Below are 22,401 nucleotides of genomic sequence, written 5' to 3' on the forward strand. Positions count from 1 at the left end.
TAGAAATACAAAGTTTCATGGTAGAGCCAAAAAATGTGCTTTATCATGCTGACCATCGTCATCACCACCCGCACATAGGTAGAACAAAGTCTTATCATTTAAATGGCATTAAGAGTTATTCCCAAAAATCAGTTCTGTGCAGCCAGAGATAGAGTCTAACAACCCAAAACACTGCAAACAGATCAGGGTTTCTTCTTCTTTTTCTCTTCCTTTTCTTGTGCATGATGTGGCACAGAGAAAGTATTTTTATAACTATATTTATGTTGCTTTAAGTGTCTGTGAGCACTCGAGTGAAATGACTTCATGATATTCTGGTCTGTCACGTCTCAACACGGTGAAAAGCTGCAGATGGATAATTCAGCAGCAATTGAGAAAAAACATAATTGCGGCTCCTCACCTCCGTGAGACATGTTGAGTCAAACACAGAGAGACAACTGCCACGTATACAGAGAGAGAGAGAGAGAGAGAGAGAGAGAGGGAGAGAGAGAGAGAGAGAGAGAGGGAGAGGGGAGAGGAGGGGAGAGGGAACAGTCTGGGTGTGAGAGGAGGGAGAGGGGGAAATAAAAGACTGGAGGAAAAAGAGGGTGAATGTGGGAGGAGGAAAGGAGAGTCTCACGGTATAACGACACCTCCTCCCCCCTCTCCTCCTCCTCCTCTTCCTCCTCTTCTCCTCATCGTCGGCTGGACTGTGGCTTCCAGGCAGAATGGAAAATGCCACGTTGCATCGCAGCTTTTTCTTTTTTTTCCCACCTCTCCCTCCCTCCCTCCCTCCCTCCCTCCCTCCCTCCCTCCTTCCCTCCCTCCCATCCAGCTGTTACTCACATCAGCCCATGTGGGAACAGACAGGAGCAATCCTTCAGCCCCCGCCTGCATCGAGGAGCAGTGAGGGAGGGAGGGGGGTTTTTTGGAACTCGGCTGCTTCTGTCTGTCGGCGTGACGGCAGGTGTTTGGATCGTGAAGCTGCGGTGATGAGGCGAATGTTCCAGAGGACTCAATGTTTTCACTGAGAAGCTTCAGAGCTGTTACGTGTTGATGAGTTACATGATAGAAATTCAAGACTTCATGCATCATGTCCAGGAAATATAAAACCGCTGTTATGTATTAAATTCCACTTACGTACGTTGAATACCTGCTGTCTTTAGAGAGACCTTCTGCTATGTTACATACAGCTTAACAGCAGTGTATTTATGGTTTATGTCAACTTAAAGTTACTGTGAGGAACCTTTTAACTGGTTGTGAGACAGCCTCAGTTTAGTCCTGATCCTCTATAAGACCTCCATCAGTAAACGAGACCATCAGAGAGAAGATGGTCTGTTTCTATAGAGTTGTTCTTAAAGCTCGTCATCAGTGTGACCAGATCGGATTTCGCACAAAATCAGACAAAATAACACAAATTCACCAGAAACTCCTTCAGTTCAGGCTCCACCAGAGACCGGTCCACTGAGGACAGACCCAGATCCTCCAGCAGAGACCGGTCCACCGAGGACAGGCCCAGATCCGGCTTCACCTGCAGCCTTGGACCTGCAGTCGGAGCTCCGGAGGGAGGAGGAGAGCTCATCTCCCGGCAGCAGTAGCGTCTCCTCCTCCTCCTCCTCCTCCTCCTCCTCCTCCTCCTCCAGGAGCAGAGCTTCTCCTCTCTGGTAGAAGGCCAGTTTGGCAATCTCAAAGAAAAGCTCTAACCCTCCGACAGGAAGTGAGGATTGTGCTGCAGTCTGAACTCAATGTGGAGAAGAAGAATCACTGCTCTCTCCCACGAGCAGCGTTTGTATTTACACTCGTTTCATTTCCAATTTCGGAAGTTGTGTGACATCCAAAAAGAAATGTATGCAAAGTGTTTGACTTTACTGCCGGCTGTGATCCTGTCTCACGCCTCGAGTCAGGGTTGATTTATTCAGTATTTAACCAAGACCACAACCTTTCCCTGACATTAATAAAATAGTTCGGCTGCAAAGGAAACCATAAATACCGTATTCATGTTTCAGTTGGCATAAGTTTCGTTGGAATGAAACTTAAATATGTTTAATATTCTACAGATGTGTTTAATATTGCTGCAGCCCCAAACAATACAGCGGTTAGAGAACCGAGTATGTAGAAGTAGAGCAGTGATAGTTGCTGGTTTAAACTAAACACCAAATATTTACTGGTGCTTCCGGATCTCTGAAACGGTTCGTTCTGCAGACAAAACATGTCCGCAGTTTAGATCAGTGCAGCATCCAAAAAGGTACTCAAATCATTTCAAGCCCCAACAAAAAGTCAGCAGTTCATTCAAAGCGTGTCGCATTTAATGCATTCATTTAGATTCATAACAAAAAAAATAGCATGTTAACAAATTAACGCACAAAATGTAATACGTTACAATGTATGGATCTATAATTCCACCTTTAGGTAATGAAACGCTTCGAGTTAAAACATCTTCATTTGAGGCTTTTCCAAACAAGTATTCATATTTGTGAATGTCTTTAAATCAGCATCTATATTTCTGCCCTTAAAGTCTCCACGTTGCCATGAATGTTGTCTCTATTGTTGACCAAGACGACCGGCCAACAGCACGATCTATCTCTGAGACACCGGCCTCCGGTCCTGCCGAGTCTTCACAGTCTTAGAACCGATTGGAAGATGAATGTGGTTTATTGGAGAATGCATGGAGGCCTTCTGACCACGTTACTCATCGATATGAACACATGAAGGAACTTCATTTAACAGAGGGTGTAACGCATGCAAACATTTAGAGATCCTCAAGTTTAAAAACAGGTATTTAAATCTAGTCTGCGTCCTCGGTAACATAAATACGCTGCGGTTCTCTCCCACACATCCCCTCACGTTCCCTCACTAGAACCTTCAGCTTAACTGGTTTCAGCAGGAACATAGAGCGTTATAATAAAACAAAGATTTGGGTCGAGAAGCATCCAGTAATGTCAATTATTTTTAAACTAATTTCACTGCCTACTGTTACAACATCAAACTAAGTTAAAACCAATTTAGAACGGATGAAATAGAAGTGAGCTAATAGTTTGTAGGAGACAGAGGTTACTTCTCAGGGGTCTGGTGTGAGAAAATAACATGTTTTTCCTTCATATTATTCAAGTTTATTCAAATATGAACATCTGTTTTAAAAAAGATCTTTGCATTGGGTTTCATCTGTATTGTCAGCTACTCAGTTCCACCACAGAATGAGCTCTACCCACACGGCAGAGAGGGAGAGAGAGGGTACGATGGGAGGTTCGAGAGAAGGGGGGGGCGGGGTCTGCGTGTCCAAACTGGGACGTCCCACTGGAAACGTCTCCCGTGTGAACCGTTGAGGCTGTTAGATCGTCCCGGGGTCCCGTTCACAGCTGACTTGTCTCCTCCGTTGTCCCTGCTCTGCAAAGCTAAAAGGTAAGAGCTCTCACGCTGTTTTTATCATTCGTCATGTGACACAGATCTGGACTACACTCAGTGGCACACTTAGGTTTCAGTTATTCTGTGATAATCCTGCTGTAAAAACCTCACCTTTATGTTGGGGTTAGAAGTCTGCTGAAGTTTAACTCTTACAATGAATTCACATTTCTTTGTCACAAGAAAAATCTGCAAGTCTGAACAAAGTGAACCGAGCAGAAAGATCTTTTCTTCTCAACGTTCACCAAAAGACAGCTGATGCTGCAAACTCAAAATCAAAATCCAGTGTTGGAAAAAGAAAAACCTCACACAGCACATTCTGCAGCAGCTTTACAACAAGTTAAAGTTTAGAATGAGTGGCCGTCTGGTTTAAAGCAGCTACCGTGGCCTCTAACCTCAGGGAACAATCCCCTCTGTCATTACGGCCAAAACAGCTGCAGAGGAAAAAGTCTCCCTGCAGGTAAACAAGCTGTGGTTATGAGGAGTCGCTCTCTGTGCAGGTAATTGTGCCACATCGGCAACAGGAGGGGGGGGTGGGGGGAGAGGGGGGGGGAGAGGGGGGGAAAGCTTGGGGGAGGAGGGAGATGCAGACACAGACTGATTTTTGGACGCTCTTTTGTTCAAATAACGAATGTTTTGTAAAACTTCTGATTCAGACTTAAGTTGAGATGAAGAAACTGCTGCTCTCTCTTTGTTTTTGAAGATTTCCCAGTTTTGTCGAAGGATTCTGAAGGATTGATTGCTGAGAAAAAGTTAAAATAGACTAACTGAACAGAAGTAAAAAGAAAGAAGGGAAGGAGGAGGAGGAGGAGGAGGAGGAGGAGGAGGAGTGGGGGGGGGGGGTGGATGGGATTACAACAAAGCCCCCACGATCGAGCAATGGAAGCCTTTCTCCGACAAATCTCTCTCCTTTCCCTCCCTCCCTTCTTTCCTCTGTGACTCCCCTCAGCTCTCTCTCTCTCTCTCTCACTCTCTCTCTCTCTCTCGCTCTCATTACTCCCACGTAAAGGAATGCGGGTTTCCATGGCGACGGGTTACCAGCTGTTTAAAAAGGCTCCGTGTAGTTTGTTCAGATGCCTTCAAGTGTCGGGGCGTCACTCAGAGAGAGAGAGAGAGCGAGAGGTCTGCAGAGAGAGGCTGAAGTGTTTGGGTGTGAGGCCGTTCTTCACGCTGCAGCGAACGATGTGGGAACAGTTTCCTGTTGCGTTCAGAAGGTTTTATTGTTCCCAGTTTGATGTTGTTGACTGAGCTTAAACCCTCCAACACCTTCGGGATGAACTGGACCGAGCCAGACCTGATCCCCCAACGTGTTGAGTGTCCGTATGCTCAGCGGTGTGATTTGTCTTTACATCCGTTTGAGTTGAGGTTCCAACATCTGGTGGAAAGTGGAGTGAGTAGGAGGTGGGTGTGCCGGGTTGTTGAAAACAGATTTCTCCACTAAAAAAAATGGTGTTGTACACATTGTTCCTTCACATGGATGATTGAGCTTCACTGTGCAGAAATACTACTGAACATGTGTGAGAACAAGATGATTCGTGACATCACAACTATAGCCGTGAAGCCAATCACGGCCCTCAATACAAATGACACACGTGTGGACTTTGTAAAGTGTCTTTGCAAGTTGTTTGAGTCAAATCTGAGGTGAAGCAGATTCTGTCTGCTCTGAAAACACGTTGGACTCCTCTCGCTGACTTATAGCTCCGTCTTTTGTCTCTAAATGAAGTTCTCCTTCACCGTATTCCTCACACCTGTCTGAAGGACAAAGTGTCTCTGGCTGTTAATTGTTGAGGTGGCAGGTCTGGAGGGAAGTGGGAGGAGGAGGAGGAGGAGGAGGAGGAGGAGGAGGAGGAGGAGGAGGAGGAGGGGAGGCGTTTGAGCCGAGGATGCTGGGAAATAGCAGGCCAGTTTGGCAATCTCAGAGAAAAGCTCTAATCCCCCGACAGGAAGTGAGGATTGTGCTGCTGTCGAAACTCAATGTGGAGAAGAAGAATCTGGAGTTTTAACGTCAGCGGAGAGAAAGAAAAAAAGATGGTGGAGAGAAAAACTGCGAAACGTGATAATTAAATAATAAAAAGTAAAGCAGATAGTTTACAGAGTATGTGAGTCAACAGAAAAGGTGGAAAGAGTGACGGAGGTGAGGTTTAGAGAGAGAGAGAGAGAGATCTCAGTGGCTTCAGGTTTGTCAGGAGTTGTTCAGAAACTCTTTTGTTTGTCCGTCCAGCAGTTACGTCACCGCTCCACAGAGCTTCTCTTTATTTCAAACACTGTAAAAGACGTCAGCGAATGGAAACTCATTCTTGATCTGGTTGAATCGCTGTTATTAGCAAATTTAACAAATGTTAACACACTGCCTCGCTGACCACACAGCGTTGATGCCCTCTGACCTCTCACAGTGTACAGACAACACACAGACAGAGACAGATCGCCGGAGACGACAAAAGTCACTTCAACCACAGAATTGCGCTGAGCGGCTTTTGACTGATTAACATCTACAAACAAGGATTTTAGCCGTTGAACCATTTTTATCTTTGCAGAGAGGCAGAGGCATGAAGATGCACATCCACACTTATGACAGCAATGTGAGAACACACAAGGAGAAGAGAGAGCCAAGTGCAATCAAAGCCAAATGAAAGCGTCATTTTCTACTTTATTAGTCTGTCATGTACGGTGACTGAGCAACAATAGTGTGAGGCTCTCCTCTCTCCTCTCTCCTCTCTCCTCTCTCCTCTCTCCTCTCTCCTCTCTCCTCTCTCCTCTCTCCTCTCTGCTCTCTCCTCTCTCCTCTCCTCTCCTCTCTCCTCTCTGCTCTCTGCTCTCTCCTCTCTCCTCTCTCCTCTCTCCTCTCTCCTCTCTGCTCTCTCCTCTCTGCTCTCTCCTCTCTCCTCTCTCCTCTCTCCTCTCTCCCCTCTCTCCTCGCTCCACTCTGCTCTGCTCTCTCCTCTCTCCTCTCTGCTCTCTCCTATCTCCTCTCTCCTCTCTGCTCTCTCCTCTCTCCTCTCTGCTCTCTCCTCTCTCCCCTCTCTCCTCTCTCCACTCTGCTCTGCTCTCTCCTCTCTCCTCTCTGCTCTCTCCTCTCTCCTCTCTGCTCTCTCCTCTCTCCCCTCTCTCCTCTCTCCACTCTGCTCTGCTCTCTCCTCTCTCCTCTCTCCTCTCTCCTCTCTGCTCTCTCCTCTCTCCTCTCTGCTCTCTCCTCTCTCCTCTCTGCTCTCTCCTCTCTCCTCTCTGCTCTCTCCTCTCTCCTCTCTCCTCTCTGCTCTCCCCTCTCTCCTCTCTGCTCTCCCCTCTCTGCTCTCTCCTCTCTGCTCTCCCCTCTCTCCTCTCTGCTCTCCCCTCTCTGCTCTCTCCTCTCTCCTCTCTGCTCTCTCCTCTCTCCTCTCTCCTCTCCCCTCTCTCCTCTCTCCTCTCCCCTCTCTCCTCTCTCCTCTCTCCTCTCTCTCCTCTCTCCACTCTGCTCTGCTCTCTCCTCTCTCCTCTCTCCTCTCTCCTCTCTCCTCTCTCCTCTCTCCTCTCCTGGTCTGAGCTCTTTGTGCTCAGAGTTTCCTGAGTGATCTCTGAAGCTGCTCTTCGTCCGGGCAACGTAAAGGGGTTTCCCCCCCGAACTCTCCAGGGGGATTAAACATGTCAGGTGTCTTATTGCCACCTGAGGAGGTCCAGCTTGGATTGGAGGGGCTTATATCCCTCTGAATAAAGTACTAGAAGCTTCCAATCTGGTGCTATAAGTTTAAAACACTTTATTCTGACTTTGTCTTTCTTAACTGACCACAAATAATGAAGCCTTTGAGAAGCAAGTGCAATACTTCATCCCCAAGAATGACGTTTTGTAAATCAATTACTCCTCATTTGTTACCTTCAATTCTTGAAGAAAACTTCTCTCATGCCTCAAACACCTCAAACATCAGTTTGGAAACTCTCACAGCTGCTGCAGTGCAGTCATATGCTGAATACTTCACAAACACATGCATCTTCCCTCAAACCTTTATATTACAAATACGTTCACGCTTGCACGGTCGCGCTACTCGTCCGTGTTTTAAAGGGTGCTGCAGGGATGATGTAGTTTGTAGTCCAATAGGAAGTTCCCTTCGACTCAAAGCCAATCGGATTCTTCCGTTGGATTATTGCAGTAAATAAGCTCTGTGACAAACACACGTTTGTGACAGCGTGAACATAATCAGCAGAAGTTAAAAGCTAACGTTACGCTATAAAGGAACTCCACCACGGTCACATGACGTCACGTCTCCACCACTAGAGGAGGAGAGTGTTGTATTGTAGTGACGCTCATGAAGATCCACCAGAGGGGCGTTCACTGACATGTTTTATATCGTAGAACTTAAGCGTTAAAATCTCTCAGCCTGTCTTAAACACAGACTTTATTTCAGACATTTAACCAAAAGCAAAAGTGCAAAAATGCTAAATAATTTCTGGGTTTTAGGACTTATTTCTGCAGCACTCCATTTTAAGTTTTTGCAAAAATACATGTTTGTAAACGGATGTTTTGATAAAGCTTTTCTGTTGCTAAATGCGATCCCCATTTACTTTAATTCATCAAGACTTTTTTCAAATTAGTTTTGAGTCTCCGTTCACCGTTGAGGTGTTTTATGTACTTGTTTATTTGGTCAGGGTCGGTGCACATTAATAAAACATTCCTGTAAATGCACCAGAGTTAGCCAAGAGGCTATTTTTCCTCTGAAGTCCCAAACTTAGTTTTCTTCCAGAATCCGAGGTAACACGGGGTGAGTAATTGATTTACTCAACATGTGAAGTATGTGAAGTATTCTTTGAGACGATAAGGTTCTCTGATAATAACTTCATGTTTATAATCTTTATCTTCTTGGAATTTCATTGCTTGCTTCAGGTATGAAAGGTTGAGGTTTTTCATCGGATTGAAAGTCTTGCGTTGCTGGATCAGATGGAAACAAGCTGCTGCAGCATCCATCTGCATTCAACAAACCTCATATCTGGAGGGCATTTCAATAACTTCAAGGATTCTCCATAATAATAAAAACCCCTCTCTGTCTCCAGAGCTTCCACACAGACAGAGGAAATCACTGTTCGCTCTCAGAGCCTTCGCTGAATATTTGCATGCCTGTGTTGTTTGTCTGCACTGTTTGCTGGCAGACAGACAGCTACAGGTTGTTTTTCCAGACTTCCAAACCCACCTGTTATGTCACCGAGGAGCAGAAGAAAGAATTCCTCTAAATCTGCCCCTCTTTAAAGAGCAGACAGGAAGAAAGAGAGAGAGAGAGAGCGAGAGAGAGAGGGGCAGAGAGAGAGAGAGAGAGAGAGAGAGAGAGAGAGAGGCAGATAGCAGCTCCAGCGCAGGTTGTTTTTCCTCCACAGCCAGTTTACACTCGCTTACCTAACTAACCTCCCAAATTAAATACACGCGAGGAGAAAAAAGGAGCTCCTTCATGAGCCTGAAGTTTCCCTTTTAGCCTCGGCCTCCTGTTTGATTATGAGAGCAGCTTTCCAAATAAAATAATTTGTTTTTGCCGTCGGAGCCTCCGGCCTCCACTTTCCTGCCCGAGCGGAGCCCAACGACGCTCAGACCCAAACCGAGTATGTTTAAGTGAACACACGACGGGGAAACAACACGACCCTCCAAATCAAATACTGACCCCGCACTCTGTGGAGACGACACCGTTTCTATTTTTTGATTTTTTCCCCTTTTCATTGAGCTCTCGCTCCCAAACACGCCGCTCATACGTGCGTCAGAAGTTCTTTTTTTTTTTTTTTTTACCAAACTTCCCGTCAGCAGAATAGCTCGTTTTTATTTGTATTTCTCTCTCAGAGACGCGTCCTTGTGTGCAGCTTGTTTGGCGACGTCACCGTCTGCGTCCTCTGCCAGCGTGTCTGTAATTTTCCACGTCCGAGCTTATAATGACTTCTCATCTCTGGTCACCCGCTGTGAAGGTCCTGAGTGAAGCAACGGTGGAACAAAGAGCATGAACAGTAATCATGTTGCATCCACGTCAAACAGCTGTGATGAGACTTAGAAAAATACATAAATAAAATAAAATACTTTGAGAGAAAGGTCGAAATATGACAACAGAACCTGAACCCTTCAAAATAAAAGTCTCACAATGCTCTGTTCATAATGTAGCACATCACAAAATGGCAATTTGTGAAGTATTTTGAAAGATGCTATGATTACAACATAATCGCTTCGGAATCACAAGATTCAAACAAATAATCCACATGAGCTCGTTATTTCTGTCCGATCATCGAACCGATCTTGTTTCAGCATCGAGACGTTTCCTCCAAACAGAGACAAGACTTAAAGGAAAGTCTGGATTAAAAACAATCTTTGTAGTTTTGATGTATTTGTAGGAGGACGAGGCTCTACAGGCGTTCTGAGGGTTTCATCAGATGATAAAACCAGACCAGAGTCTCCTGAAGATGATGTTGTGATTTACGTTTTAATGGAAGCGTATTTTCTCTTTGGCGTGTGACAAATGAGTTTCAAATAAGTCCACAGGAGGATGTTGGGATGATGGATGGGTCTAACAACAGATCGGTGTTTGTGTAAATCTGTATGGGATCGTGATTTTGTAGGAGACCGTTTTGGATAAAACGAGTACAAACCTGCTCTCAAGAAAGAATGCTACATGCTCAACGAAATGATTACACTTCTGTCATTTCTAAAGACGCACTTTGACTATTTTGAGGTTGACAAAAGAAGAAAAATGCGTCCGCAGGTTATTAGTCAATAATTCTTTTGTGTCTCTTCGGGGATTTGTCAAACGTGTCGACACTCGAGGTCGACTGTATGCAAACTTCAGCCTTTTCTCTGCACCTGTCCAAACACGCTGCCCTATTCAGACGCTTCGTGTCAAGAGGCCCCTCCGACGTTTTTAAAGGACGCCCGGCAACCGGCCAAGCAAAGCACCCCCCCCCCCCCCCCCAACCTCAAAATGTCAGGTTCAGTTTCCCTCAAGGCGAAGCTTTTAGAGCCGAGGAATTCATCTCCTTCCTCCGTGTCTCAGTTCACAAATGCTGCACATGTTGGGAAAAAGTTTAATGTTCGAGGAGAAGATTGGAACTTTTATTGATTTATTGTTCGTCTTATCCGAGGTGAAGGAATTCAAACTATTCCCGGCTCTGTTTTGTAACTCTTATTATCTCGCTGATCTCCTGCAGCGTGCAGTCTACTTCACTTCAGTGTTATTGCTCTGCATGAGGAATTTCCTTCCCAGCGGAGGAAGAACTCAACAGGAACAAGAGATACTGTCTTTTTGATATCAAACACAAACAACATAAAGGAAACGGGGTGAATGAAATGACAGTCAGAACTTTGATCTTTGCAAACCACACGTCCTTTGATGTCAGGAGGACGGAGATCGTTTCTGGATGTCTGGGTTTAAAAAACAGCTGACTCAATGGAGGTGCAGAGGGAGATAAGTTCTATAAAGAGGGAGGAAGACCAAACAATGTCCTGCTGGAACAAAGAAGCCCTTATTTAGTCCTTCAGACGAGACGTGATAGAGGAAGAGGAGCGGGGAAGAGGAAGGGTCTCCAGAGCCCAACACCGGACGCTCAGACTATCAGATGGAGAGCAAGAAAGGACAGATAGGGGACTCTTCTCTGATATAGCCTATATATACATATATGTTTGGCTGCTCAGAGTGAAAATGAACGGTTCGTTTCCTCTTCAGTCTGGATCCGTTTCTCAGTTTCTCAATGCACAAAGTAAAGCGGATCAAATACAAACTGAGGAATGTAACGTTCTTCACTTTGACTCGGCAATGATCTGCTGCGCATACAAATTCCTTCTCAGTTTATCTCCAATGACTTTATAAGCATCAGTGTTTTTGTGGACTTTATTTAGCATGTTCTCTATGTTCTCTTCGGCCCGGATATCAAGTGAACATCAAACTTCAGCAGAAGTCCATCTCAACAAACACCCTCTCAGGCCGCCCTGCATCTTGGTTCACTTCCTGGTCGGATTATCTTCTCACTGCAATCAAACCGCACTCGGGGTTTCGCTTGGAATCGATCCGAGACACCTCTAGCGAGCAGTCTTGGACCGATTGTTTTGGTCTGCACCAGAGAACGATTACACTGTTCACAATTTCTCAAATCAACTGCACCAGATTTTGATTAAAATGGACTAAATGTTGGACGCATTCTTACATAAAAAACCCCCCAAAGTGGTGCTAAATCATAAAATAAATAGATTAGGAAGAACGTTTGTATTTGTACATAAACAATATTGGTCATGAGACTTAAACAACCATGTTTACAGGCCAGTTTAAAAAATAAATTGGAAAAACCTCAAATGATGACATTGTTATTGGTCTCACAAATACAAACACCGTGCTGCACGGGGCTCTAATCGATCGTGGCTTTGTGTACTTGCTGTTATTGGTGGTAGAATATGGTGCGACACATGCAGCAAAGGAAAAAGTAATAGTAGGTATAGAGGCCTTTCAGCCATATTCACACATGACTCAGTGCAATCAGCTGCTCAGAGGATGAGAGGATGTTCTGTGAGAGACTTTTCAACAAACCCCACACACACAGCCGGAGGCTTTCAACACAACCTGCCAGTAAACAAAGCGAACAGTGAGGGTTTTGTTTGGGGGACTGGAGAGCTTCCATTAGTCTGTCACGGAGAGTTGTGTTACAAGTTGTGTCCAGATGCTTCTGTTGTCTTCAGAGAGACTGCAGGGCTTCATGAGCTGCAGGGCTTCATGAGCTTCATGAGCTTCATGAGGTTGGTTGTTGGCTAGCATTCAGATTCAGATCACTTTTATTGATCCCGCTTCACATCCTGATACGGATTATTCTCATTTCATTGGAGTAAATAAAGAAACTTAAAAAGAGAGAAAGTTAAAAAATGACTTCTGTGGCTTAATTAATACTAGTTTGTATGAACGTGACGATAGGATTGAAATAATAAGAAACTGGGTTCACTCGTCCGTCTGTTTGTCTCCACAGACTTTGAAGATGAGGATGTGGATCGTCTTCCTCCTGTGCCTGGCTGGCCACGCCATGGCTGCTCCTGTAAGTGATACTGTGTGTGTGTGTGTGTGTGTGTGTGTGTGTGTGTGTGTGTGTGTGTGGTCTGCTTTTGTCTTCATGGACATGTTCCTCTCTTTGTTGGCTTTCCTAAATGTCTCCTCCTTTCTCCTTTCCTCTGTTATTAACAGTTCACGTGTGAGTTTCCATGTGTGTTTTCCTATCCATGTGCAGTTCCTGTGTGTGTGTGTGTGTGTGTGTGTGTGTGTGTGTGTTTTTGTTGCAAGTCTGTGAACATTGCTCCCCTGAGTTTTCATGCACATGAAGATTCAAAGTGTGTTTTGAGAGTGAGGTCATCGTCTGCTTCTGACTTGCTTCACTCCAGTGTTTTTGTTTTATTCTATTAGCACTCACAAGTGTGTGTTCACGTGCAGAAGTAATAATGTTTAATGTGTGTGTGTGTGTGTGTGTGTTACAGGCTACGGAGGAGCCCATCGTGGAAGAGCTGGTAACCGAGGAGCCAATTGTTGAGGTCAGTCCAGATGTTCAACAGTCGTGTTTTTTTAATTTTCTCCTTAGATGCTGAAACGGGTGAAACCATGAAACTTCCCCGGTTGATTTCTTATATTAAGACAATACATTTTTTTGCATCACCAGTTGCCATTTAAATATGCAGATGATGAGCTTCTCAAATATAAGAGCACACCGTAGTTACGTTTATAGAGAGGAGAAGCCCCGCCCCTTTCCGATGTTCCCCCATGGGACCTTAATTAATTGGGAAGAATACGTGCGACAGTCAACAGGGCGACACAAATTATTGTTTTCATCCCTTTTTGATGTGTTAAAATGAATTAGCACATGAAGAAAGTCTCAGTTTTGCCGTAGTTTGTCGTAGCACCATTTAGTTTTGTGCGAAAATGCAATGTAGACGTCACCGACACTAGCTAGCTAACGTAACTACGTTCCCGGTACGAAACAGCCTCAGCGAGAGAGCAAACTATGGCGTCACTTGTGCTCTCTAATTACGTATTTTCAGTCTAAAAGCCTGAAGACACCAAGGACCGGGTTTCTTTTATCCGTCACTCCCCCGATGTTTGAAGACCTCTAGACTCCAAGAGTTAACTACGTGTTATTTTTCAGAATAAAGTCCCGTGTTGTTGCACCAGAAGTGGAGGGACTTCGTCTATCTTTACTGTCGTCACACTGATCGTTTTGGGAAACTCGACCTAAATACTTTTGCTCTCATCTGAGTTTGCTTTGGCCTCGGCGATGCGCTTCCTGAGCCAGGCAGCTGCTCGGGGAGATGATCTGATCTGTGATGGAGCTCTGGTGGTTTCAACACTGCAGCCAAAGGAGCTCAGTGGTATTTGTTCACGTGACGGTGGAGGAGACGCCCACAGCTGCATTACTCGTTTAGTCGGCCTGTGACACAATCGATCCGTCACAGAATCACTAGAAACTAAATACAAGTCGTGGAAATTAAACTGAAGAAACTAAAAATGTTTGAAGTATTGGCAAAAAGTACTGTTTCAAAAATAAAAGGCAAAAGAAAAAGAACATTTTGACCTGCAGATTGAAATAATCTGAGCAGTTCTAAAGTTCAACAAAGATTCTCCAAATTCTAATCACCAAATATCCGTTTGTTATCTGTGGCTTTTGTCAAATCTTACCAACAGACAGAGAGGGATGAAAACACGAAAACCCCTCGTGCTCCGTCCTGGATTTTTTCTTAATAGGAGAAACAAAAAGCACGCATTGTAAAAGAGACACACAACACGAAACTTCCAAAAACATCCTCGTTCATGTGAACGTTATTTCCTTTGCTGCTCCAGAGGTCCGGCGGGACCAGAGATCCCGCAGCTGTTAATTTTAGCCGGTCATGACAGGAAGCCGTTACGTTCCTCATGGCTCCGCCACATGTGGACCCAGCTGCTTGTTATTGTTGGACATATTATGGTCTATCCGCTCCCACATTCTGTTTGGCCTTCAGGGAGGAACCTTCCACAGCGGTGACGTTTAAAACCGTTTTATTTTGAAGAAAACCCAGGGATATTTAAGCGGTTTTACTTTAAGTGGACGTCGTGCAGAAATAGAACTGAAGACTGTTGCACGGAAATCATGTGCACGAACGAATTCAGAGAGCGCTTTAAGAGAAAACTTCGCTCTCATCGCTTCGTAGCTCACAACATTGAAATCCTCAGCATGTGACTCATGAAGCTGAAGCGGCTTACGGTCTGACCTTTGACATCTGATGTTCCTCCAGGAGCCCGAGGTCGGGGTCAACCCAGTGCAGATTGAGATCGGAGAGTTCGATGAGGCCATCGAGATTGTTGAGGAGGAAGAAGAAGAAGTTCTCATTGAGAGTAAGTTCGTAAAAACACTCGGGACGACATGACATTGACCGTTTTTCCGGTGCAATTGATTTGTTTTCACATTGTGCAGAACGGACATTATGTTGTACAACAACACAGACAAACTTTATTACTCCTTTCATCCTTGACAAAGGCAGCTCAGACCAGGTCTTTCATTCTTACCTTTCACAATAAAAGCCCTCGACATAGACACTGCGTAACTGTTTACCAGAGGGGAGTAAGCATTAACTTCTAAACGGAAACTCAATAAACTATCTTAAAGTTTGAGGCTAAAACAACAGTTAACCTCAGACAGGCTTTTATTGAATAAGGGTTGCTATTGTCACATCATTTTCGTGTTATTTATTAAGCACGCCAATCATTTTCCAATTAATTTAACTGATTCATTTCTTCTTTGTAAAATGTAATACTTAAAGCAGCAATATTTTTTATGATAACAGTACATCAAATGACAAGTAAACGTTCTGCTCGAGAATCAACACTTAAATGTAGTTGTGTGTAATCAAAAATAAGAGAATTAACTGTTTGTTCATATTTGTTTATTTATTTTATAATAAAAAATAATACAAGTTCTCAACAAAATAGGTATAAAGGTGTAAACATCAATTGGTCTAGGGAAGTAAAAGTTGTCAAAAAGATTAAAGCTTCAATAGAAAGTTGTGAAAACATCGCTGTGTGTGTTTGCTTCCACTCATTCATAGATGTGTTGCTCACTCTGCGTAACTTTAGAGTCACATGAGCTCAACCATGAATCCTTATAAGGTATAATATCAGGTATAAATGTGTAGCGCTTGTTGCTCTGCACGCCGGCCGCCTCTTTCACCGCGACAACCTTTCGATTTAGCGTGCTGGGTCACAGACCTCAGACTGGCAAATCAAACATCCCATAATAACAGACCGGCTGTAATTACACGTTCCAGCTGGTTTTAAGTAGCAGCTCAGCCCTGCGGCCCGAACCGCAGTCTGTACAGCGTGTGCAGTTCTAACTCCTTTACTTCCTTTAAAAGTAGCAAATACCACAATTATAAAAAAAAGTACTTCATTCTAAGTATAAATGTATTGCATTTAAGATTAAAGCTACATCTAAACAAAGCCACTTTATAGTTTTCTCTTCATGTATTCACATTGTGAGATATCTCTCTACAATACAATGGAGGAGAATGGAATTTAATTTCTGATGCAAACAAAATTGAGAAATACATTTTAAAACAATCAATAGCAACAGAAATAAAGTCCTTTTTAAATAGTCCTTAACTCTGCTGACAGCTTTTAAAGGGACTTTAAGAAAATATGTTTTTTTTGTAACTAACACCCAAAATAAAATTGACTTTTTTTATAATATGAAATATGAGAAATACAATAAGATAAAAGAGTAGGACTTACTTCCAGTAAACATATCTAAACATGGTTCACGGTGAACCGATGGTGAACCAATTATGTCTCTAAACCTGCTTCCTGAAAGAAACTATTATTATAATTATTGTTAAGAAATGTCGAATGCCCCCTTTTGAAGAGGTATAGAATACAATATAAAGCACAGCAGCTTCTGTACTTAAAGTGTCCCTGTAGGTACAGAAAGTCATTTTCTTTTAGAACAAACAGCTAAAGACACAAACCTGCTTAATAATCCTCCCACATATGAAAGATTTCATTGTGAGTTTGCTTCTGGCACTGGAGAAACCGGACAGCGGAGTCATTTCCTGAGGAATAACTCTGCTTCTGTGCGTTTGTGTGTTTTTCCTACAGACGCCTGCCTGAACCACCACTGCAAGAAGGGCAAAGTGTGCGAGGTCGACGACAGCAACCTCCCCATGTGTGTGTGCCAGGACCCCTCCACCTGCCCGGCTGCCGAGGGAGAGTTCGAGCACGTGAGTTTGAAAAAACAACTGTAAAATCCGTATTTATCCAGTCGCTGTGAACTCACCAGCGAGGATCAGTTAACATACAACCTCAGAGAACCACAGAACAGATGTGATGATATTAAGCTCGTAGCTGTGACAACTCATCCGTCTGCGTTTTCCCCTTCTCAGGTTTGCGGCACCGACAACAAGACCTTCGACACCTCCTGCCACTTCTTCGCCACCAAGTGCGCCCTGGAGGGAACCAAGAAGGGCCACAAGCTGCACCTGGACTACATCGGACCCTGCAAATGTGAGCTCCCCACACTCTGCTTCTCAGTTTCCCAAAGAAGTTACAAGCCGACGCTTCATGTGTTAAAGCTGCATTCTCTCTAATGTCCACCAGGGGGCGACTCCTCTGGTTGTATAGAAGTCTATGAGAAACATTGACCATAAAGCAGGGGATGCTTTAGGGCGGGGCTACTGTGATTGACAGACGTCCACTTGTTATAAACAGTCTGAGGTAGAATTATCACTGCGATTATCGTTTGAGGTGAAATGATGGACATCTAAATAGAGACTAAACTGTACTTTATGATGGTTTTGACTGTTATGAGTCATTGAGTAAATTGCTCTTCGGAAATTATTTTGCCTCAGTTTTGCACTTGAGATATAAACAAGTTTGGGTTTGTCGGACGGTGCAACCACCACGGAAATTAAACAACGAATATATTTAAAATAAATAAAAAGACAGACCACCACAAGTTACTGAATACATGCGTATTTAATAAATCTTAACAATGCAAATGTAGTGTTACTCCTCCAGTATACACATAAAGTGCATCTTTAACAACCATATACGTCGTCCTTGCAGCACTCTATTTTTAACCACCTTAGCTGGAGGTTTATCTCATTATCTTCAGTTGGAGGTTGTTCTTCCTCTGTGATTTATTCTGACTCCATGTGGTTGCGGGTGTTTATCTGTATCTGTTTGTTCACTATTGAGGCGTCAGGTGTGTTTAGTTCCCTCTCATCTGCATGCTGAGCTAAACTGAGACGCTTCAGCTCAGCTCTGTCTGTGTTCTGGCGTTTTCTTTTGATTGATGGGCGGTTCAGATTCTGTCAGGTCTGGGCCTGCAGGCTGCATTTCTTCCACAGTTTAAACGGAACATGGCACACCCACACACACACACACACACACACACACACACACACACACACACACACAAGCTCAGTTTGAGGAAATGAGTCAGGGCTGAAAGGCTCAAATGGAGATCAAGGTGCTGTTCAGTGCACAATAATAACAATCTAATGTTTATATTATATATATATATTGAGGATGAAATGTTGAGATGCAGATATTTTTTCTGCAGTTTGCTGATAGTTTTTTTCATGGCACTTAGCAGGTTTAAGATGTCATGTTTTTTATTGTGCAGTGAGCGACGTAGAGACGCCGTAGACAGTAAGTCTCTGGTAGAGACCTGTCAATCACTGTGTAGCCCCGCCCCTAAAGCATCCCCTGCTTTATGGTCTGTTTGACTCTAAATGGACCATCATTTACTAAATGAACATCATGCTGTATTGACGAAGACTTGAAACTAGAGATTGAGACCATAAACTCATGTTTACAATGTTTACTGAGGTAATAAATCAAGAGAGAAGTAGAGTCATTTTCTCATAGACTTCTATACAACCAGAGGAGTCGCCCCCTGGTGGACACTAGAGAGAATGCAGCTTTAAGACATGAAGCTTTGGCTTCACTCGGCAGAACTGGAGGTTCCCGCCTGGTTGTGCTACAGTAATGACCAATGATCTAACATGCCAACAAAAGCCTTTTAAAATCGAATGCAGCTTTTTTTGACTGTCTAAAGCTTTTATTCAGTCGATTATCACAAACTACTTCCAAAGCACACCTCAATTAAACTATGAATCACACATCAAAACTGACAGCGTTTCCTCCCCACAGACATCGAGCCCTGCATGGACTCCGAGCTGAGCGAGTTCCCCCTCCGCATGAGGGACTGGCTGAAGAACGTCCTGGTGACTCTGTACGAGCGCGACGAGGACAACAACCTGCTCAACGAGAAGCAGAAGCTCAGGGTGAGTCCAGAAAGTCATTAAGACCCAAGTCAGAGTTAAATCAAAGGGATGTGGATGGAATAATGATGACGTTTTATTGTAGATAAATCCTCCTGGATGTGAGGCAACAGAAGTCTGTAGTTTTAATAAAAGTAATGGTGCGTTTCATTTAGTCGCCTGCGGCGTCACGTCCCCTCTAGACTTAATTTATCTGTGAAAGGAGACTAATAGTCTACATGTTTTCACAAACCTTATATAAGAAGACACTTTACACAAAGAAGAATTCAACTGAGTCTTACAAGAGAAATAAGTCCAATAATGTCACAAATATTGAGAGACATTTCCATCAACAGTGAAGGTAAAGATTGTAGACGGGTTCACCAGACACACTGTTTTATTTTACTTAAAAACACACGGTTCAATGCTTGAAATGGCTCATAAAGAACAAAGTCTAATCCAAACAGTTTCTGAGCTCATTGTGAGAATGATGAAATGTTTATATGACTGAAATACATCTACATACCAGAGAGAAGCTATGTTCCCTCTGTACTAGCTTTTATACTCCCCACCACACACCCAGCAGAGTTAATTTAACTTTCGTGGATCATTGAGAACTTTTACAAACACATGAAAACAAGCTTTGAGACGGATTAAATGCAGCTTTGGAAAAGCAGTAAAATCGCAGCAGCAAAAATGTCGTACTTAGAGACTCAAAATCAGACAATAACCTCCAGTTCTGCCGAGTGCTTCATGTGTTAAAGCTGCATTCTCTCTAGTGTCCACCAGGGGGCGACTCCTCTGGTTGTATAGAAGTCTATGAGAAAATGACTCTACTTCTCTCTTGATTTATTACCTCAGTAAACATTGTAAACATGAGTTTATGGTCTCAATCTCTAGTTTCAAGTCTTCTTCAATACAGCATGATGTTCATTTAGTACATTATGGTCCATTTAGAGTCAAATAGAGCATAACAAATAATAATATCAGTCCACAAACCAATGATTGACGTCACGACGACTACGTCCACTTCTTATATACAGTCTGTGCTCCAAGTAGCTCACAATCGACGTCATCAACGTTTTTTCTTGACGTGGGTTTTTGTCTGTTTGACGTTTCAGGTGAAGAAGATCTTTGAGAACGAGAAGAGGCTGCAGGCTGGCGAACACTCTCTGGACCTGCTGGCTCACGACTTCGAGAAGAACTACAACATGTACATCTTCCCCGTCCACTGGCAGTTCGGCCAGCTGGACCAGCACCCCGTCGACGGGTACGTAGTGGGAGGGAACGAGGACGGGGCGGTTCATGAACACATTTCTGGAAAACAGAAGACTGAAAGTGGTGCTTCTTTGTGGTTCTTTGTGGAGAAACTCACTTTCCAGATCTGCTTATTAAAATCAACGAAATGATTACAGCTTTATTATAGCGAGACTCATTCGGCCTCCACGTCTTTCTTTCATAGACTGGAAAATAGATTCTGCAAGTCAGCACGTGTTAGACGTATAATATCAGTGTTGCTCAGGCAGCGGTTGAGCTTGAGGCAGACTGAGAGCCGGCTGGTTTCCTTTTAATGTCACACCACAGCATCACTGATGGATCCAACAGACGCCAGCTGCTGCTGTTCCCTTTAGAGCTGCTCGCTCTGAAAGACGATGACGTGGTTGCTGAGCTCTTAATGCAGCGCCCAGAACACACGTTCTACTTTACAGTTCTAACGGTGTGATACAGTAACAGAGCTGAAGGGAAGGTGTTTAATTAAGGAGACAATGACATCGTTAAAACATATTTAAAAGCTGATTTTCTGCATTTTGTTTTTATCTTAATCACAAAGAAAGTTGCCTTAAGATCCTGACATGTTAACGCTCCTCCTGAGATCACGAGACAAACGTCGGCCTTCATATTTTCTCATACATTCCCTTGTTGTGGTGTCTGTATGCCACCAGGTACCTGACCCACACCGAGCTCTCCCCCCTGCGCGCCCCTCTCATTCCCATGGAGCATTGCACCAGCCGCTTCTTCGAGCAGTGCGACGCCGACAACGACAAATACATCGCCCTGGAGGAGTGGGCCAACTGCTTCGGCATCAAGGAGCGTGAGTATCGACCACAATGAAAGAGTTATTAGTTTACCCATGAATACGAACCTCTCTTATTGATTTAGTATTCTCATTTTGCTTTGTAGAATCACAAAAATGACATTTAATATCAATGAAGCACTGAAATACCAACAGTTATGGATGTCGTTTGCATATTTTGCATCTTCCTGAGGAAAGCTCGACATGTTTCCAGCAGCTTTAGTGAAGTTTAGCTGCAGAGATTTGAATGAAAGCTGCAGCAAAGGTTATTTTTGTTTTCTATTGAGGTTGTTTTTTTTACTAAACAATTATTTATTCAGTCTAGAAAATGTCCCAAACACAACATCTTCAAAGTTCTGTCTGAAGCACAAATATATGGAAGCCCATTCCTGCCAGCAAAAAGAAAAAAAAAAAAAAATATCCACCCAAAAAATAAATAATATATATATCCACCCAGAAAAAAAAAAAGATTATGTTTTTTTTTTTTTTTTCTTTGTAGCCGGAAAAAAGTAAAAAAAGAAAAAAAAGATTTTGTTTTTTTTTTATTTTCTTTGTAGCCGGAAAAAAGTAAAAAAAAAAAAAAAAAAAGATTATGATGTTTGTTTTTTGCTAGCAAAAGAGATTAGAAGCGCTTCAGTGACGATCTCCTCACAGGTCCCTTCATCCCCTCGTCAGTCTTTCCATGAAAACGACATGCAATTCTACATATTAATACTTATAATGATATATAACATCTAACATTTACAAAAGTCACCAGTAATAGTTACCTTTTTTTCGGGTGGAGTTTTTATTTTATTTTGCTGGCGGAAAATGGGCTTCCATACAAATATATGTAAAACAACAGAAAACAGAGAAAAGCAACAGTTGGTCCCGTAAAAGAATGTAATCAAGTAAATATTCATAACTTTATATGAATATTTTGAAGACACTAATTCATCCCTAAATACTGTTCACCACATGCTTTGATTAAAATAAATGATGGATGCTTTGTGTGTGTTTGCAGAGGATGTGGACAACGACCTCATCGTCTAAGCTGCCAGCAGTCGCTAACGGGACGAGGTGCTGATCCCTAAGTTAAACACATAAATCACAGTAACGGTGCTAATTGCAAATTCCTTTTTCCATTTTGTTTTAAATAATGACCTTTCCTATACCACTAAAAAAAAAAAAAAGATTACAAAAGAGAAGTGTGCTCAGTCTGTACTAACCACCTTTGAATTCTCTTGTTCGTTGAACAAAAACACCCAGTAAAGAAAACTAAAGACCTCTGATGTAAATGTATGTTGTTGACAATAATATATATGTGTTGTGGATTTGTTCAGGGCTTCAATTTGAGATCAATTTGAGACAAAACTGTAAAGTCGAAAATAAAGTTTCTAAATAAATGCTCCCTCTGCTTGCTTTCTACAAAACCTTTTAGTTTACACTCCTCTGGTGGTGGACTTGTCATTTTGTGCTTTTATTTTTGGTTTTTGATCTTTTGACTACTGCTTTAAGAGTTCATTTTTATTTTCCGTGCAGATTCCTCGTCCCGGACGAGGACACGCGTGTACTGATGTTTGAAACAATAAAGAGGATGTATTGTTTGGACCTTTTAACGAGGGGAAAGTCTCGCAGGCTGAGAGTTTTTTTCTCCTAATTGAGATGTTTTCGTCTGACACTGAGAGCACGACCGAACTCTCCCCATGAATAAAAGACTATGAAAAGA

At 43.2% G+C, this 22,401-nt stretch overlaps 1 protein-coding gene across 1 annotated transcript; it reads left to right on the forward strand.

Annotated features, from left to right (window-relative positions):
- The first annotated feature begins 3,277 nt into the window (after positions 1–3,277).
- Positions 3,278–22,401, forward strand: sparc (secreted protein, acidic, cysteine-rich (osteonectin)). Its single transcript, XM_079167023.1, has 10 exons — positions 3,278–3,375; positions 12,313–12,378; positions 12,812–12,865; positions 14,597–14,696; positions 16,452–16,573; positions 16,736–16,856; positions 18,510–18,643; positions 19,741–19,889; positions 20,563–20,711; positions 21,697–22,401. Exons 2-10 carry the CDS (start codon positions 12,322–12,324, stop codon positions 21,723–21,725), a joined length of 915 nt encoding a protein of 304 aa, XP_079023149.1. The 5' UTR covers positions 3,278–3,375; positions 12,313–12,321; the 3' UTR covers positions 21,726–22,401.

Source organism: Pholis gunnellus (genome assembly GCF_910591455.1).
Source record: "Pholis gunnellus genome assembly, chromosome: 10".
In the NCBI taxonomy this organism is placed as follows: Eukaryota; Metazoa; Chordata; class Actinopteri; order Perciformes; family Pholidae; genus Pholis; species Pholis gunnellus.

Excerpts from the sequence above, each read along its gene's own strand:
- sparc (XM_079167023.1), top strand. The coding sequence starts at position 12,322 with ATGAGGATGTGGATCGTCTTCCTCCTGTGCCTGGCTGGCCACGCCATG. Across the intron at positions 16,574-16,735 it reads CCGAGGGAGAGTTCGAGCAC|GTTTGCGGCACCGACAACAA; the intron begins GTGAGTTTGAAA and ends TCCCCTTCTCAG. Across the intron at positions 16,857-18,509 it reads CTACATCGGACCCTGCAAAT|ACATCGAGCCCTGCATGGAC; the intron begins GTGAGCTCCCCA and ends TCCTCCCCACAG.